The sequence below is a fragment of the Dinoponera quadriceps genome, unplaced genomic scaffold (genome assembly GCF_001313825.1).
Source record: "Dinoponera quadriceps isolate SergipeBrazil2010 unplaced genomic scaffold, ASM131382v1 scaffold2157, whole genome shotgun sequence".
Taxonomy (NCBI): Eukaryota; Metazoa; Arthropoda; class Insecta; order Hymenoptera; family Formicidae; genus Dinoponera; species Dinoponera quadriceps.
This window is the reverse complement of record NW_014556198.1, coordinates 64,041-81,191: the sequence shown is the minus strand read 5'-3', so window position 1 is coordinate 81,191 and position 17,151 is coordinate 64,041. Positions and strand designations below refer to the sequence as shown.

General features: G+C 41.0%; 3 protein-coding genes across 7 annotated transcripts; 1 reads left to right on the top strand and 2 right to left on the bottom strand.

The window, feature by feature from the left end:
- Window positions 1-86: 86 nt before the first annotated feature.
- On the bottom strand, window positions 87-7,262 carry LOC106747156 (staphylococcal nuclease domain-containing protein 1). The gene is made up of 9 exons (XM_014624494.1): window positions 6,909-7,262; window positions 6,335-6,456; window positions 5,936-6,078; window positions 5,135-5,629; window positions 4,341-4,821; window positions 2,797-3,427; window positions 2,026-2,475; window positions 1,751-1,957; window positions 87-1,621 (listed from the first exon to the last, which is right to left on the bottom strand). Exons 1-9 carry the CDS (start codon window positions 6,957-6,959, stop codon window positions 1,514-1,516), a joined length of 2,688 nt encoding a protein of 895 aa, XP_014479980.1. The 5' UTR covers window positions 6,960-7,262; the 3' UTR covers window positions 87-1,513.
- Window positions 7,263-7,934: 672 nt separating this feature from the next.
- LOC106747157 (heat shock protein 83) lies at window positions 7,935-13,081 on the bottom strand. The gene is made up of 3 exons (XM_014624496.1): window positions 12,760-13,081; window positions 11,218-11,336; window positions 7,935-11,125 (listed from the first exon to the last, which is right to left on the bottom strand). Exons 1-3 carry the CDS (start codon window positions 12,907-12,909, stop codon window positions 9,217-9,219), a joined length of 2,178 nt encoding a protein of 725 aa, XP_014479982.1. The 5' UTR covers window positions 12,910-13,081; the 3' UTR covers window positions 7,935-9,216.
- A 101-nt stretch (window positions 13,082-13,182) lies between these two features.
- On the top strand, window positions 13,183-14,795 carry LOC106747159 (protein SREK1IP1-like). Of its 5 annotated transcripts, none has more exons than XM_014624501.1 (2): window positions 13,183-13,418; window positions 14,178-14,795. In XM_014624501.1, exon 2 carries the CDS (start codon window positions 14,193-14,195, stop codon window positions 14,640-14,642), a length of 450 nt encoding a protein of 149 aa, XP_014479987.1. In that variant the 5' UTR covers window positions 13,183-13,418; window positions 14,178-14,192; the 3' UTR covers window positions 14,643-14,795. The 5 variants fall into 5 exon arrangements, with proteins under 5 accessions (XP_014479987.1, XP_014479988.1, XP_014479986.1 ...); XM_014624502.1 differs by lacking the exon at window positions 13,183-13,418 and adding an exon at window positions 13,427-13,557; XM_014624500.1 differs by lacking the exon at window positions 13,183-13,418 and adding an exon at window positions 13,427-13,561.
- Window positions 14,796-17,151: the final 2,356 nt, after the last annotated feature.

Genomic DNA, 17,151 nt, shown 5'->3' with positions numbered 1-17,151 from the left:
TACTAATGTGATAGAATCACTCGAAGAAGCAAGGGGAACTTTTTTGAGTTTCAAAAAAAGAAACGATCATGTAACGCATTTGTAAGTAATTAAAACAAATCTTTCTTATTTATTTTCTTTTTTTGATCCTACAATATATGTGTACACATATGATGTGCCGATTATCCAATAGGATAATACAATTATAGGTTTATCCGATATTTTACTTACAAAATTACCTCGGTAAATTGTGTCAATGAGTTGTGATATAATGTCAACGAAGTACTGCAGATAAAAGCTTATGGTCGCAAAATGTTTGAAGGAGGAAGTAGAAAAAAACAATGTCGGATACAGTATACGGTATAAAGATCTTTGATCAACATTATAATCAATTATAATGTATTAAATCTATCTGAGACAAACGGACTTATTCTCTGGTGGTGCACAGAATAATGTAGGTTTCTATGTACTTGGGGCATCGCAAACATTGCCGCGTCTCTCTCTTTCTCTCTCGTAACAATTGCGACTTATTTCATCCGGATACATGATAGATAACACTTGTTCATCTCAAACGAATCCCGAACGCTTAAGTTTCATAATTGTACTGCAATTTGTAAGACTGATCCGTAGGATAACTGCATAAATAATTTCTTGTAAGTACATTAATATCAAACTCGTTTATGAATACAACGTACATATGCATTACGTGAAATTCGTCGGAAAAACAGACGGTAGAGTCGCAAGAAAGACGGCATGTGTAATTGTACAGTATCTTCCGTCGCGTTATTATTATTATTATTTCCCCATTGTATTATGCTGTATCTGCACACACACTCATTCTCACACACACGTCATTCAGGGATGGAAACCTTTATACCGGGTGACACTGTACCGGTTTGATTGAAAATATCCCGATGCTCTGCTTGATATGAACGTTCCTCCCTATTTCCGTTTAACTACCAGTGCCTCTGATTAAATTCGCAATTACAAATCCTACAGCTATCATCACCCATATAAAAACTTGGAAAGTAGCACGCATGATAACTGTTCATCCAATATGTATATATATATATATATAGGAAAAGCAAATAATCAATATATCTAACATGATTGACACATTAAATTGCACGTTAAGGGCGTTGTACCGGTCGATAAGGTCATCAAACAATTTGCATTTGTGGCACCGAGAATAATAACGAATGTTCATGTCGATGAGAATACATGTGACGTTCCGCGTTCGCGTAGTCTCGTTTCAACTACTGCTTCGCGTGCGCGCTTTTTGTTCCATTGCATATTACAGAAATTATTAAAATCGTTATGTACAATTCTCTTTATATATTGAAATATATATAATTGCATCGCGACTAATGCAACATGTAACTCCCGCATCGACACTCATCATTCTTAACCGCCTAAGTGTAGCATATACGTAATTATTCTTACGTTATTTTCTTTTTTTTTTGCTTTTAACACGTCTCGTCCTTCCTCCGGTTATCGATAATGCTTAAATTCCATGTTTGAGCACTTTATTCAATTACAACCCGAACTCTTTGTCGTCATCTTCTGGTCGTACGTCCCCGTACATCCAAATGTTGCGGTGATTATGCTTCGCGTCTTCCTCAGCCTTCTTATATTCCTCGATCTGCAAACGAATTATGCATGTATACACGGTTGTAATACGATAAGTAAACGCATACGCGCGCGTATGTGCTTATCGGGCTGTAGATGAATAACAAGGCTTGTTATAATAATCTGACGATGAAACACTCACCAATTTCGTGAGCCTCCTGTCCCGATGCTTCTGAACATGCACATATCCGTCGGAAATCAATCCCTTTCCAATGTCGTAGTTTGTATTGGTATGCGCCAACGTAACAGCAGTCAGATTGCTACTCAGTTTGTATTCCACGTTCAAGAGCAGAATTTTGTCCAATACGTCTTCTTTGAACGCCTCTACAGCCGCTCTCTTGTCGTCGGCCTGCAAAGACAATGTTACACATGATCGACGGACGTACGAAAAAGTAGTGCAATCGGATCGTTACTCACGTCGCTCGGAAGCGTCACGCATGCGAGCGCGTACTCGTGGGCATACGGCTTGTCGGTAGCGAAGCGCGCGGGGAGATCGGCGACTCGCGTAACATGGACGGTCTCCCTGTTACCATAGTCTATGTAGAACACGCTGACGTTGGTGCCGGAAACCTTCTCTGTCTTCACACGATACCACTGATCGTCGCCCGTGAATTTCGCGACCGCCAGGTCGCCCCTGGTCGGCTTGTAGGCGCCGGGTAGCGGCGGATTGGCCGATAACTCTTGCCGTAGCTGCAGCAGTAAGTTCTCCAGCATACTTCCTTGATCGACACTCTGGGCGTAGAAGTGGAGGTCGTCGGTGACTTCGGAAATCACGACCTTCTGATAGTCGATCTTCCGCTCCTGTCCTTCCTTCTCGTCCACGATCTTGTCGGTCTCCACTGGCATCTCCGCGCGCGTTTTCCAGATCTGCAACGCGGAGTTACGTTATTGTGAATACGCGCGCGACAACTCCGTGCATCAGCTGCATGTAGGGGTAGGTAAGGTGACCACCTTTAAGATTTGTCGATTTTTCCTCATTTTCGTCGTAACGTAAAAATAACGATCAATTTTTTTTCTGAGTAGCTAATAAAATCTATCATTTGTGTAAACTGAAAAATTTAGAAATAAATTGTAATTTAAATTTAATGCTACAATAAAATACACTTTGAAAACGTTTCGAAATACTCAAAAGTAAAAGTTCGAAATTTTGATTTCTCGGTACGGTCCGTCAGATTACACGTCACTTACATTGAGCATCTTCGTTTTCGCGCGTTCCTCCGCGGCCTTAAGACTCCTCGTGATCTCGCCGGAATCCTGGAAATTCACCACCTCAGCGAGGCCCTCCTCGACCAGAGCGACGGACATGTTGACGTCGTTCACCGTCAACCAGCCGATGAAACCGCTCAATTTCGTCTCTGTGCTCTCGATCTTGATCTCCACGTCCCGTTGGAAACAGTGCTCCTTGGTGAAGGCCAGAGCTTTCTCGCCGTACTCGTCGGCCTTCACTACCCCGCCGCCGGGCAACGTCCTTTGGCAGCGCGGAGTTCTTATCCCAGCCAGCACGAACGTGATAACGTAGTCTTCCTTCGGGAGGAAGAGCTTCAGGCGCGAGCCGCTCGTTACGAACTCCACGACAGCTCTGATCCCCTGCGCTCGCTTGAGGGAGGTCAGGAACGCCTTCGCCTTCGACGGGTCGTTCGAGAGATCCACTATTCTATGAACTGGAATGTCCTTCTTCGCGTGCAGCCCATGCTGCGATTTCTCCGCCTTGCTCTCGGCCACTTGCAGGAGATTATAATGAGAGGAACGCTGATCGTCGTTCTGCCTGTACTTGATCACTCGCGCGAGACCCCGTGCGACTAATGCCTCCGCGATGTTCCTGTCGGCGTGGAAGTAAAGAATGCAGGATGATCAATTGTTTAGCGATTAACGGGAGTAGAGAGGTTTGAACTCGCAAGAAAGGCCGGTAAAATTCAACTCGTTGCTATACGGGCATAGGCATCCAGTCACCGGAGCAAAAGAAGTGAAATTTATTTTTAATTTCTTAAATATATTTTTATCATTGGTATATAGCACAAGTAACTTACAAAAGGACTTCATATTCAATTAATTCCTGCACCTATATTAACGACTTAAATTTTACTGACTTCTCACAATTCCAAAACCTTTGTCTGTCCTTAAGGTTTCTCGCTGCAGCTTGATGACATCACAAGCGAGAAAATGCATGTCCAAAGTTATTGCGAAATATGTTGAAACACAAGGAATATGTCCATAGAATGACGCTTTGTGACTCGATTCATTGAGCACATTTGTGAAATATTATGAAAACTTTAGCTCTATCGATAAATAATTGCACAATTAGCGTAACATGCAACCTTCCTTTTTAACCTTTCTCACTATTATTTCGTCATATTAATTTCTTACAGCTGTTTATTAATTATTACTATAAAATGAAAGTTCTCGGAACATTTTACAAATGTGCTCTCAATCGATCACAAGCATCATTTGACGGATCTTCTGTTTCAACGCATTCCGCAAGAATTTCAAGCACACGTTTTTCCACATCTGACGTCATTTAACCAGACAGCTGCGGCGAGGCAGCAGAAACCTTTGATTGGTCTGTTCTTTTTAGCTGCACTAGTTCAAGAAATGTACATTGAAACGCATGAAGCATACATATGAAATTCTTATGCTTCGGTGTGCGTAAATTTCTTGAACTAGTGCAGCTAAAAAGAGCAGACCAGATGTGCCGATCTTGTCGGGAAACGGAAGCCGATTGGGGCAAAACTTACGTTTTGCCGCATGTAACCGTGCAGCAGAGTTTCTCCGGGAAATTGTCCCTGGCCGGCTGCGTATAATCGACCACCACCTTCACGTTCTTCCTGATGAATTTCTCGCGCAAGAACTCTCGCGCTTCCAACATCCACGGTATGTCGTACAGGGGTCTGAAGTCCTTCGGCCGGGCGGTGTTGTTACTGTCCTCGGTGTTCTTCTTCTCGCGGGCGGGCGGTCGAATACTGCTGAGAAATACCTTCTTGTTCTCGCCGTTTTGCGTGCGGATAATGAGCGCGTCCGCGTTGATGATCTCAACGACGGTGCCAGTGAACTCAATCTGCGGGCCGCACGGCTTGTAGTCCTTCCACAGGCGCAAACGCGCCTCCTTCGCGGCTTTCTCGGCCAAGTAGAGCTTCTCCGCGCCGGATCTGCTGTTGCTGATCGACCAATCCTGGCACTTGGCGAAACCCTCGCTCAATAGAATCTCGGCGATATTGCCTGGAGAATATAAGATTCAGGTAAATATCGACACTCACACTCCGTCGGATTTACTTAACCCTCTAATGGCAGGATGGATTTTCACAAAGCATCAAAGCGTTTTTCAAAGTGTTTTACTGCAATTATTTAAAGTGAATTAGTAAGTTTATTGTATCTTCTTTCATCTATAAATGAATAGAGAGAGAGAAAGAAATTTCATGTTATTATTTACTTCTTTATCCACTTTATACATTGATAAAATGAGAAATGAACAAAACAGGACATGAGGTCGGACCAGACTTCTACCTTACCATTAAACGTGACATCGACTCACCCTTAGGATGAATAACGCTGCCAATGAAGTTGTTATTGTTTACCGACTCCAGCACTATCTCGACGTCCCTGTGCAAGAGTCGAGATTCCACAAAGTATCTGGCTTCGTCCGCGTAAGGGTCGCCCACGGAATTCTCGCGGCGTCCGTTCGGCCAGCCTGGGCAGCGAACACCCGAGATCATTAGTGTTATGTTGTAAAAATCAGGCAAGAGGAAAGCCTTGACTGTAGAGCCATCGAAGACGAACTCGATTACAGCTTTGATCGGTTTCTTGCCGAACTTCTCGATCAATTTCCGAGGATCGTCGACGGTCCACTTAATGTCCCTTATGTGCTCGGAAACCGGCGAGTCAGCCCATTTCCCCTTCTTCGCAGCCTTCGCTATGTTCTCCAATTCGATCAACCGAGTCTGCTCCGCAGTAGGATTACGGTTGTCCTTCTTCACCGTCACCAGGCCTTCAGACACCAGAGTCTCAATCACGTTCTCGCCATTTCTGTCTGCAATACGATGATAAACATTGAATATGTAGTTTATAATATATTATATAATAAATATTGACTTTTTTGTAATATATCCCTCAGTCCTCAGGATTCTATCACTCAAATTATTACTGTAACACGTTTACTTTTACGTTTAGTTTTTCATTTCATTCACATATATTTTATATGTTTATTTTTATATTTTATTCGCATAATTCCTGCAAGTATAAACTTTTCTTTATTTATCGTACCAAAGGGAGATTTTTTCTGTAAACTCATATAATAAGAATTAATTTTGTTATCAATTCTCCGACAAACAAATACCTTTTCCTAGCCAGACGGTGCCATAAGTCCTAGCTGTGTTAACAGACTTCTCAACGGCAAAAGTGACATCTTGACCGATGAGTTTCCTGCGCAAAAATTCCCTGGCTTCCCATGCATATGGCTCATCCTTGACATCATCCATACTATAAATGAATATACAGATTATTTTCTCGTATTAAAGATTTTATCCTGAAAGAGCTGTTATTTATAAAATTAAACAGATCACCTTTTTATAATTTCTGAAAAAATTTTCAAATTTTAAAGATAATTGAAAAAAAAAGCCAACTTTGTGTATAAGCAATAATATGACCATTGTGATGTTGCAACATGATGAGAGATGTAATTATTAATATTTAATTTATACCTCTCACAGTATTTAAATAGCATGCTAACACGCACCTATCGTTTCCTTTCCAACGTTCCAATTTTGGAGCGGTGATATTGCACAAAGTGACCGTAACTTCAGGTGGAGGGCCTCCCATGGGCTGTCCCCGGATGACGATGATGTCTCCAGATGTCACCTTTAAAATTCGAGTCGTGCATCACGTAAGAATTTAATCGGCTTAACGCCATATCCAACGTTGCGCATGGTATCTTGAGTCAACATATTTATTACGCAACCACTGATAGTTTTCATACAACTTTCCTCCCAATGAGCTGCCGCGAAAGGTGAGACCAACGGCGAATTAATTACGGCGGATACTAAAAGCGGAGAAAAGCGAGCACGAAACCGTCGCGAAAACACTTTTATTTTCGCCGACATAACGGACAACATACGCGGTATTCGCGAGCACATGGAGGTGCGTCGCGGTGACGATACTGCGGCGTGTAACCATATGTTCTCCGGGCCGCTTCCTGCCAGCTGGGCGAGCAACGAGGAGCGAAATCACGCGGCGCAAATTAACCGACCAGCCTACTGGAAATTCGCCTGATGAGGCGTACGATCGAGTAATTCTCACGCGCCGGTCCTTACCTGCTTCACCACTCCATTTCTCAATTTCACTGGTGCCTGAGGTGCGCTCATGGTGCTCGCGGCACGATGTTCGCTCAATTCGGCAAATGGGGATGATTCGCGGCTGGTCACGATGGTGCACGCGCCCGCAGTACGGTAGCCGATCCGCGCACGTTTCTCGGATCTGTTCGTATCCCGGGGACTCGGCTGAATTAGAAGTTCCTCGTAGTTGCGGTATATTAGTCGTGAACTCAGGAGTAGGTTGACATGTTGGTTGTACGCGGTAGACGACGAGAGAGAGAGGCACCGCACGCACGCACGCTTTCCATGTATCAGTGGAGTGGCCGGCACGAGCGCGATCTACACAGGGAACATCGTCCGAAATCTCGTTTGATTTGGTGGTGATGTGGCAACACGCGACACGACGCCGCGCGCCACGGTGTCGCACTCTATGCGCCCCCGGCCGGCGATGCGCGCGCGCGCACAAGGGCTGTGCGTGGAAACGCGCGAAGTCCGACCGCCTTTTTCGTCCACTTGCATTTCCCTCATTTACCTGCCCGGAGCGGCGCGTCTCTCTCTCTCCCTCCCTCTCTCTTTCTCAGCCACGTCTACATTACATTACGCGTCTATGTTCTCTCTTTCCGGGGGAAGAAAGTTTATATATATTCATATAAAATTATATATAATCAGGTGTAATTATATATATATGTGATTTATATATGAATTTTGGCTCTATATGTGGCTGCGTATATAATTATATATGTCCGCCACAAAATAAAAGTACCGTTGAGTGGAAAACGGGGGAGAGTAGTTTAATTTAATTAAATGTTTACATCGTGAACAGCTATAAACATTTACTTCAATTATATTTATAAAAAAAAATTTTTCTTGGACATAGAATTACATATGATTATATATATATATATATGTGTGTGCGTGCGCGCGCGCGTGTGTGGGATACGAGGATCTCCAATAAACATCTTTCATAAATGTTCCAAGCGAGTGTAAATTATCTTAGAAAAGTGGGTCAAGAAAGAGAGAATCACATAAAATATTTAATCTTTATTGATTCATTATGATTATCTTATTTCAAACTGCCATAAGGTTGGGTAGTAACGAGTTAATCAATTAAAAGTCAAGTTGGGAACTTGCTAACTTTTTATTTAACTTAGTTAATTTCAACTGAGTTAAGTTTTAACTTAAAATACATTAATTTTTTCTTATATAAGTTAAAATGACGCGTCAATATTAAAATCATTGCGTCGAGCTGCTTAAAATAGAGAATGAGAAAAATAAAAAATGTCAGAAATATTTTCATCTTTCTGAGCACTAGTGCTCTTTTTTGTATAGAATCTTGGGAACGAAACAAACATTTTCTTGTAAAGACTTTTCATTATCTCACATAAATTTAATCTACAAAAGTTACTTGTGCAAAAAAAACATATACATACATTGACTTGACGTAAATTAACTTTCAACTTGAATTAAAAGTTAAAAAATGGATAAAAACCAGCAAAAATATTAAAGACACTTTAAACAAGAATCTAATATTATACGGGAAGAGGTGAGAGGTAAACTAGAAAATCGATAAACCTGGAGGACAAGCTGAGAGCTACACAAACCAAACATAGAATGACAATACTAATACACATCCTTGTATTGAGTACACAAGGCCTTTTCGCTTCAATTCGAATCTATTCGTATTATCAACCACCATTTGATTGGTTATTCGCCTTTTAATTTTGTCTCGGAACACAGCATGTTTAATTCGTAATGATACTTTATTGCGCATGAAATTCTTACAACCTTATTACATAAGGGTGCAATTTATGACGTCGCCATGGAATGATGAAGTGCTAAACATTAAATTGTAAATACGCAAAAGTATAAAAAAAAATTGTAATGGTCACTCTAAAGTGGAAGGTGAATTCAACTGCGAAGAAGACGTGGGAGAATCCAAGCGACAGGGGTCCCCGGCGAGGCGAGTCCCAAGGGTGCGTTAAATCGACGCGCATGTTACACGCATTACCGGTTTAAACTATACAGGATCGTGTCGATAACCGCTCGTTAACAATTCTCGTGTATCTCTCTAAGTAAGCGCACAACACGGCATCGCCCTGCACGAGCGCGATGAACGAACCGGAGAGGATATCATGAGTGACGAACACAAACAAACGATATTCACTATTCTAACTGAAATTAAAAACGAAGATCCCGGCAAATGGCAGAATTAATTAATTAAAGACAGTCTCTTTTGCTGTTTCTATCGTCTAGGTCGAAGTCTTTGGATTCGATAGAAGTCTTATTACAACGTCTCGTAGAACGTGGCTTAATCTACTTCCTCCATCCTCGACGCCTCCTCCGAATCACCCTCCAAAGGCGGCACTTCCGTGTCCATCTTCTCGTCCTCGGCGCTCGGCGCGTCGTCGTCGTCGAAGCCAAGGCCGAGCTTGATCATTCTGTATATCCTGGAAGCATGCACCTGCGGATCTTCGAGGGCAAAGCCGGACGAGAGCAGGGCGGTCTCGAACAACAGCATAACCAAGTCTTTGACGGACTTGTCGTGCTTGTCCGCCTCCGCCTTTTGCCGCAGGTTCTCCATGATCGGATGGTCCGGGTTGATCTCCAGATGTTTCTTTGCAGCCATGTAACCCATGGTGGATGTATCACGAAGTGCCTGCGCTTTCATAATCCTCTCCATGTTCGCCGTCCAGCCGTATTGCGAGGTGACGATGCAGCAAGGCGAGTCGACCAGCCTGTTGGATACCACCACCTTTTCCACTTTCTTGTCTAGGATGTCCTTCATGACCTTGCAGAGATTCTCGAACTTGGCCTTGTCCTCCTCTCGCTTCTTCTTTTCGTCCTCGTCCTCCGGCAACTCCAGGCCCTCCTTAGTGACGGACACCAGCTGCTTGCCGTCGAACTCTTTCAGCTGCTGCACGACGTACTCGTCGATCGGCTCGGTCATGTAGACGACTTCGAAACCGCGCTTCTTGACACGCTCGACGAACGAGCTGTTGGCTACCTGCTCCCTGCTCTCACCGGTGATGTAGTAAATGTGCTTTTGGTTCTCCTTCATTCTACCGACATAGTCCTTGAGCGAACACATTTCATCGCCAGACGCAGAAGTGTGGTAACGAAGCAGCTCCGACAGCTTCTTCCTGTTTTGGCTGTCCTCGTGGATGCCGAGCTTCAGATTCTTGCTGAATTGCTCATAGCACTTCTTGTAGTTCTCTTTGTCCTCCGACAGCTCCTCGAAGAGCTCCAGGCACTTCTTCACGAGATTCTTTCTGATCACCTTCAAGATCTTGTTTTGCTGCAGCATCTCACGAGAGATATTCAAGGGCAAGTCCTCGCTGTCCACGACACCCTTGATGAAGTTCAGGTACTCCGGGATCAAGTCCTCGCAGTTGTCCATGATGAAGACACGTCGTACATACAGCTTGATGTTGTTCTTCCTCTTCTTGTTCTCGAACAAGTCGAAGGGCGCGCGACGAGGAATGAAGAGGAGGGCACGGAATTCCAACTGGCCTTCTACAGAGAAGTGTTTCACCGCTAAGTGGTCTTCCCAGTCATTGGTTAAGCTCTTGTAGAACTCGCCGTATTCCTCCTGGGTAATGTCGTCCGGATTTCTCGTCCAGATCGGCTTGGTCTTATTCAGCTCCTCATCCTCAGTGTATTTCTCTTTGATGGTCTTCTTCTTCTTTTTCTTCTCATCTTTGGGCTTGTCCTCCTCCTCATCTTCGCCAACGTCTTCGATCTTGGGCTTCTCGTCCTCAGTCTCGCCTCCCTCCTCCTTCGCTGCCGGCTCCTCCTCCTCATCCTCGCTCAATTCCTTATCACGCTCCTTCTCTACAACGAGCTTGATGGGATAGCCAATGAATTGCGAGTGCTTCTTGACTATCTCCTTGATCTTCGACTCTTCCAGATATTCCGTTTGATCTTCCTTGATATGGAGGATGATCTTGGTGCCCCGTCCAATCGGCTCGCCGTTGTCGGGACGTACCGTGAACGAACCACCGGCGGAAGATTCCCAGAGGTACTGCTCGTCGTCGTTGTGTTTCGAAATGACAATGACCTTGTCCGCGACAAGATACGCCGAGTAGAAACCAACACCAAACTGTCCGATCATGGAAATATCGGCGCCAGCTTGCAGAGCCTCCATGAATGCCTTAGTGCCAGATTTGGCGATGGTACCCAAGTTGTTTACAAGATCAGCCTTGGTCATACCAATGCCGCTGTGAAGATAGAGAAAATTCAAATTGACTACAACTATTACGTCAATAGATATATAATTTATATGTAATTTTTTTGGTAAGTTGATACTTACGAATCAAGAATGGTCAGAGTACGGTCATTCTTGTTTGGGACGATCTTGATGAATAATTCCTTGCACGTGTCTAGCTTGGTTGGGTCCGTAAGAGATTCATATCGGATCTTGTCCAGTGCCTAGACAATTTCATAGAGAAAACTTATTGTAATGATAATTTTTAATATCTGTCAAATTTTTATTAGTTAATTCTTCCTTCATATATTAAAAGCCAAAAATTCTAAATATTAACCAGCGTTGCCATCCCGTCATCGCAAGAAAAAAAAGTAAAATAGTGACTGCTTGAAAATAAAAAAAAAGTGACTTTTCAGATATTAAAATAATGACCAAAAATGATATTTTTCGTCAAATTCTGAAAATAACCAAGAATACTTAAGCAAAAAGTAACATTTGTTCTTACATCTTCTCAGGTTTATCTTTGGGTAACTTAATCCTTAGCTGACACACGTCAAAATAATAACGTACGTGCTATAGGGGGTATTTTGGACCCCAGTAAGAAAAAAATGTGTATAATTGTTTTATTTATCAATATTGGGTCAAGGCTCGACTAATACTAGGTGACGCCACAGAACCAAATTTGGCGCGCAGCTATGAAAAATTTGCGTTCAAAAACACTCTGGGATACTTTTAACCCCATGTGTCAGCTAAGGGTTAACATATAGTAAGTTCTTAAATTAAGTTCTTTTCATAACATGGTTTAAAAGTTCATAAGACCAAGGACATAAGCAATAAAAGTATAATTTCAAAGCAGTTTTATCAAGAGAGACGACAAATAAATAAATAAATATATAGAATCTCCAGATTTTACAAATTTAATGGCAGCTCAGAAAATTATAGTGACTTATTTTTGACAACGATAAACTTTTTAGAGACTTGCCAAGAAAAAGTAGCAAAAGATAACTTATATCATTGGATGACAGCATTATTATTAATACATTCTGTACTGCATGTACCACTAATAGCCTATACAGAACTTTCTGTTCAAGTCAGCTCGTTGAATTCGCAACACTATGTACGCCATTAGTGGTTCATGAATAAAAAGTTATGCAAAATTGATTCAACATGAAACATGTTAATATATTTGTAAAAAGCATTAAAAATAATAAAATAAGCAACATTAAAATGTATAAATTTAGTAAATATATTAAAGCAAAGAGAAACTTTAACACGAGAACAGATATATCATGCTCTGTATGCAATATGAGAATAGAGAATATGAAAAAATCGAATATAATTTTCTCTGTACAACAGCGATCAAATTGTCACTTAACTAAACCTTAAAAGTTAATAGCAAAAACCACGACAATAACGATACTTGCAAATGAAAGATTTCATCTTGGTTAATTAATTTTAAATGTTTAACAGATAAATATCATATATGACATAAAAGAAAAATGTATGCACAAATATTGAATCAAATAAAATATGAAATCAGACAATGACTATCGAGCTACTTCGAGTTGAGCCAACGGCCATGATAGGAACCGAGCATGACGGTATTCTCAATTTCTACCGGTGGACGCGACGCAAAAGCCCACTTACATCGGACGAGTTGGAGATCAATTCTCGGATGAAAATCTCCTTGTTGGAATAGAAGGTGTTGATGATTAGGCTCATCAACTGAGCGATCTCTGCCTGGAAGGCGAAAGTCTCCACCTCGCCGGTATCGGACATGCTAACGTCTTCGGGCATTTTTCTTTTTTTTCTCAAGCTGTTATTTCACTAGGAACAGGAACACAACCGGAGACACGACGTGTTGGTGCGTATGCGATTTGACTTCAAAAAGTCGCAAATTTGATAAAGTACCGAGAAATATCGCACAGGCGGGTGAACCGATTCAAACGCTCTCACTTTCCGAACTAAGGCGAACAGCGCGCGCCGATCGTCTTTTTATATCCAGTCAAGCTTCTGGAAGCTTCTCGAGAGGCGGTCCATCCGGTTTCTAGAACGTTCAGTTCAGAATCAGTCCTCGAGGTGGAGCGATGTAGTGGAAATGCAGTCCTCGGTCACGAGTCTCGTTGTCGTAAAATCTCGCACGTTTTTTCAACGATGTGACTCGCATCCTTGATCGCTGAAAATACTTTCCCGCTCGTATCGGCTCGCGGCTCCGCTCGCGCCACCAGCGTAGTCGCAGGAAGTTCCACCATTTTCCTTCGAATCTAGAACCATCGGGACAATTCCGCTAGGCGCCCTTCGAATAGGTGGGTGAGGATGCATACACGTAACGATAGTTGTGTGTGTGTATTTCTACGTACGCGTACACACGCGTGCAACCGTGCATCAGCATTTCGGTTCTTTGCAATAATTAGCCTGCCATAGGACGATTTCGAGGACGACGTCGTAGGTATACCCGTTGCGCATTCGAAACGCATGTTTGAACTTCGTTTTTAGCAGCGTTCGTTTCTTTCTCCTCCTTCGTTTCGCTGGACGCGTAAATGACAGAAATGAGTAAAATGTTCTTTTCATTCGTTGCGAATAAACGTGCACGGTGATATTCGAGCAAGTAGCTTTTTCCTACATACTGTGTATACCGCGAATATAGGATATCGAAGTTACTCGAGCATCGGTCGATTCCTATTTCAGAGAATTTATCGCTTTCACACGCGGTCGGAAACGATGACCACATATTTGAATCATCATATTTGAATCACCGTGATCGCTGCAACTTACCTTGCGAGATAGATTATCAACAATATTTTTAATGTGATCGCATGATTATTGACCTGCGTGTTCGGAAAATTATATTATGAATATATTCAGACTCGCTATTTTTATTGACACCATCACGCTCCAGTCGATCATAAGGTTGATTATTGCGGCACGCTGAATCGCTTGTTCGATAAACGGAGAAACCGACGATACCTACCACCGTATGCCGACGAAGTATATTATATATGTGTGTGTGTGTATATATATATTCGTGTATGCATTTCGCGTCTCATTGATCGTATGTGGTGCAGTTTTTTTTCAGAGACATGGATCCTGAATGCCTCGCCAGATTAATCCCCCAGAACAAGGAGCACGTACGGCCCGCCTGCAAGAAATGCGGCTACGCCGGACACTTAACCTATCAGTGTCGCAACTTCATCAAGATCGATCCCAACAAGGAGATCGTCCTGGACGTGAGTAGCACGAGCTCCGACAGTGACGAGAATTATGTCACACCGTTGACAGAGTTGCGTGAGCGCGAGTTGAAGAGGAAGTTGAAAGAGGCCAAGAAGAAGCGCAGGGAGAAGAAAGAAGCCAAGAGGAAGCGTAAGAAACGCGATAAATCGGAGGGCAGCGATAGCAACGGCGAGTTTGAGAGCGAAGAAGAAGAAAAGAAGCGACACAAACGCAAAAGGAGGAAGAAAAGTTCGAAGCACAAGAAACGCAAAAAGCACAGAAAGAACAGTTCGTCCGAGAGCAACAGTGACGCAACATAAATCACTCGTGACTCATGGATTTTCTTTTCTCGTGTCTTATGAATATAGTGAGTGGTACGCGGTGAAAAATCCCAAATATAATTGTACATATTTGATTTTTGACGAGAAGACAATGAGAGAAAAAGACAGATTTACTTCAATGTCAATATTTATGTTTATCAATATAAACTTTTATATATATGTATATATAAAAGTTTATATTGATAAATGTAATACATAAACATATATATATATAGTGTAGTGTAAGACATATATAATATGTAGTATAACACAGTCATGTCTCGTATCTCTGCTCTCTTGATTTCCAGTAATTTCTATGTTACAGAGATTATTTTATAAATAAAAGATATACATATCTCAAGATCTTTTAACAACTTATTTTAGTTATTAATTTAACTTCAACTTTGTGATTAAATAGAATGGAAGATTTATTTATTTCCTATTGTGTTTCATGAAAATTGCAATATTACCATAATAACGATAAGGTCTCGTAGTTGAATTTTTAGAATATTGGAGCATGTTGCGTCATGCTTTAGGAATTTCTAGATTTTATATTATGTCATCCATTTGATGTTTTACAAGCTTCAGGGTCAACAGTAAGAATGATAGGCAAATAAGAGCTGTTGCTGGATGTTGGCTATGAAATATTAAATCTTAGTAGGAAGATGAAATTATCCAACAATATAATACATCTGCTGTATTACTTTCTCAGATTTTCGATGTACGAGTGATATTTGGGATATTTTTTATGTTCAGTATTAGTAATATTGTGCTATTAAAATATATGTATTTGGAAGCATCTACTCTCTAATCTCAGAATAAATATATATCCTTTGTCATAATACAAACATTTCTTGAGCTATATTTTGTATTTCTTTAATAATATTTCCTTCTCTCGCTCTTACACAAAGTGTCAAATATAAATTTTACTCTAGGTACTGAACCAACACGAAAGTTTATGTTAAATTGGCCAATCACCTATGTGGGCTATCAGAGCCCGCCCGAAAAAAAACTTCGTGTAACTGAGGCTGTGTTCTGATAGTCACTGCCAGTACTGAAAATCTGTAGTATATGTAACATAAATTATAGATTTTTACTATAAATATTATAGAAACTATAGTATTGACAATGAATTTCGAAATACAGTCTGAATAGGCCTTCAAGGACCAGTTGTTCCAACTTCAGATAAATCAAGTAAATTTATCTAATCAACAATGGATTGTACGCTGATTGGGTCGACGTTTGACTCTTGTCTGCTGATTGGCTCCGACGCTCGACGCTACCATGAAATTATACCTTTAAGTGAAATACCTTTTAGTGAAACCCACCAATAGTGATGATCGATTACGTGACGATCGACTATGTTGGGGGAGATACGGGTGTTTAATTTGAATGATATAAAGAGACGCAGTAATGTTTTGTGCAAAATATAAAACACCATAGGCAGGTTCTATTTAACGTTCGCAACGACGTGTATATGTGTGTGTAGACAACAAAAATAGAATGATGCTTGCGTTAAATAGAACCTGCCTTATGTAAGACGTGATAGCTGAAAGATAACGATTAATTGACAGGATCAGAAAATATTGAAATAAAGATAAATTTTTATCACATTCAGTTTTTCCAACATTTCTTCAGTTGTTTACATTGAGAGTACATAACCATGACATTTTTATTGTCCTTCGAATTATGTCGACAATAAAGATAATACGGAAAGACAATAAGAAAATGTCATATGAGGTGAATGGAGAATAAAGTTTAGATAATGCAAGTAATTTTCAACCTACTAATATAAATAGAGCAGTGAGATATGTTTATCTTCAAAAGGGTACTTTAGGTCTGTTTTTTTCGCTACTAAAACTACACTAGAACTGCACTGAACTGAACTGAACCGCATTGGGAAAGACTAGTACAGAATAATTCAGTTCAGTGCAAAAGTGCAATGAAGAGGTCTATTCGTTTTCGCTGCACCGCTGAAACGCCAGAGTGTAGTAAACAACATGGCACATCACACGGCATTATTTGATTCTTCTGACGAAGAGGATTTTGTAATACAACCACTATTACAACCCATTGTAGATGAAAACGATGAATGTAATATACAATTAAATATAGCAAATTTATTAATAATTTATAATATTATATACTCTACCGATCATAAATTTAAATAAATGACTAAATATAAAATAAATATAAATATAAAATCATAAAGATATCTTGACATCTTAAATTCATCCTTGTGGTATGTTTGGATATTTCTGCTGTGTATGTGTGTGTGATGGTATAATATTAACAATTTTTGAAAATGAAATAAAGAAGATGTTTCACATATTTCAATATAATGCAAGCCACATAGCCACCTGAGAGAGACTTTTCGTATAAATTTCCATTACGCTTACATGCACTTCCAAGTTACACTTTCATGCACTACACTGACCACACCACCTTCTGATTCAGTGCAACAGTTTACAGAACTGCCTGTTGTAATCATAAAGATATAAGAATAGAG

What these genes read in the sequence shown, in the direction of transcription:
- LOC106747156 (XM_014624494.1), bottom strand. Translation starts at nt 6,959, where the DNA reads ATGAGCGCACCTCAGGCACCAGTGAAATTGAGAAATGGAGTGGTGAAG. An exon ending in GAAATGGAGTGGTGAAGCAG is followed by an intron (nt 6,457 to 6,908) that starts GTAAGGACCGGC and finishes CGAATTTTAAAG; the next exon opens with GTGACATCTGGAGACATCAT. An exon ending in GCGTGACGCTTCCGAGCGAC is followed by an intron (nt 1,958 to 2,025) that starts GTGAGTAACGAT and finishes TTGTCTTTGCAG; the next exon opens with GCCGACGACAAGAGAGCGGC.
- LOC106747157 (XM_014624496.1), bottom strand. Translation starts at nt 12,909, where the DNA reads ATGCCCGAAGACGTTAGCATGTCCGATACCGGCGAGGTGGAGACTTTC. An exon ending in TGATCTCCAACTCGTCCGAT is followed by an intron (nt 11,337 to 12,759) that starts GTAAGTGGGCTT and finishes GAAATTGTCTAG; the next exon opens with GCACTGGACAAGATCCGATA. An exon ending in ACTCTGACCATTCTTGATTC is followed by an intron (nt 11,126 to 11,217) that starts GTAAGTATCAAC and finishes CTATCTTCACAG; the next exon opens with CGGCATTGGTATGACCAAGG.
- LOC106747159 (XM_014624498.1), top strand. Translation starts at nt 14,090, where the DNA reads ATGCCGACGAAGTATATTATATAT. An exon ending in CGACGAAGTATATTATATAT is followed by an intron (nt 14,114 to 14,177) that starts GTGTGTGTGTGT and finishes TATGTGGTGCAG; the next exon opens with TTTTTTTTCAGAGACATGGA.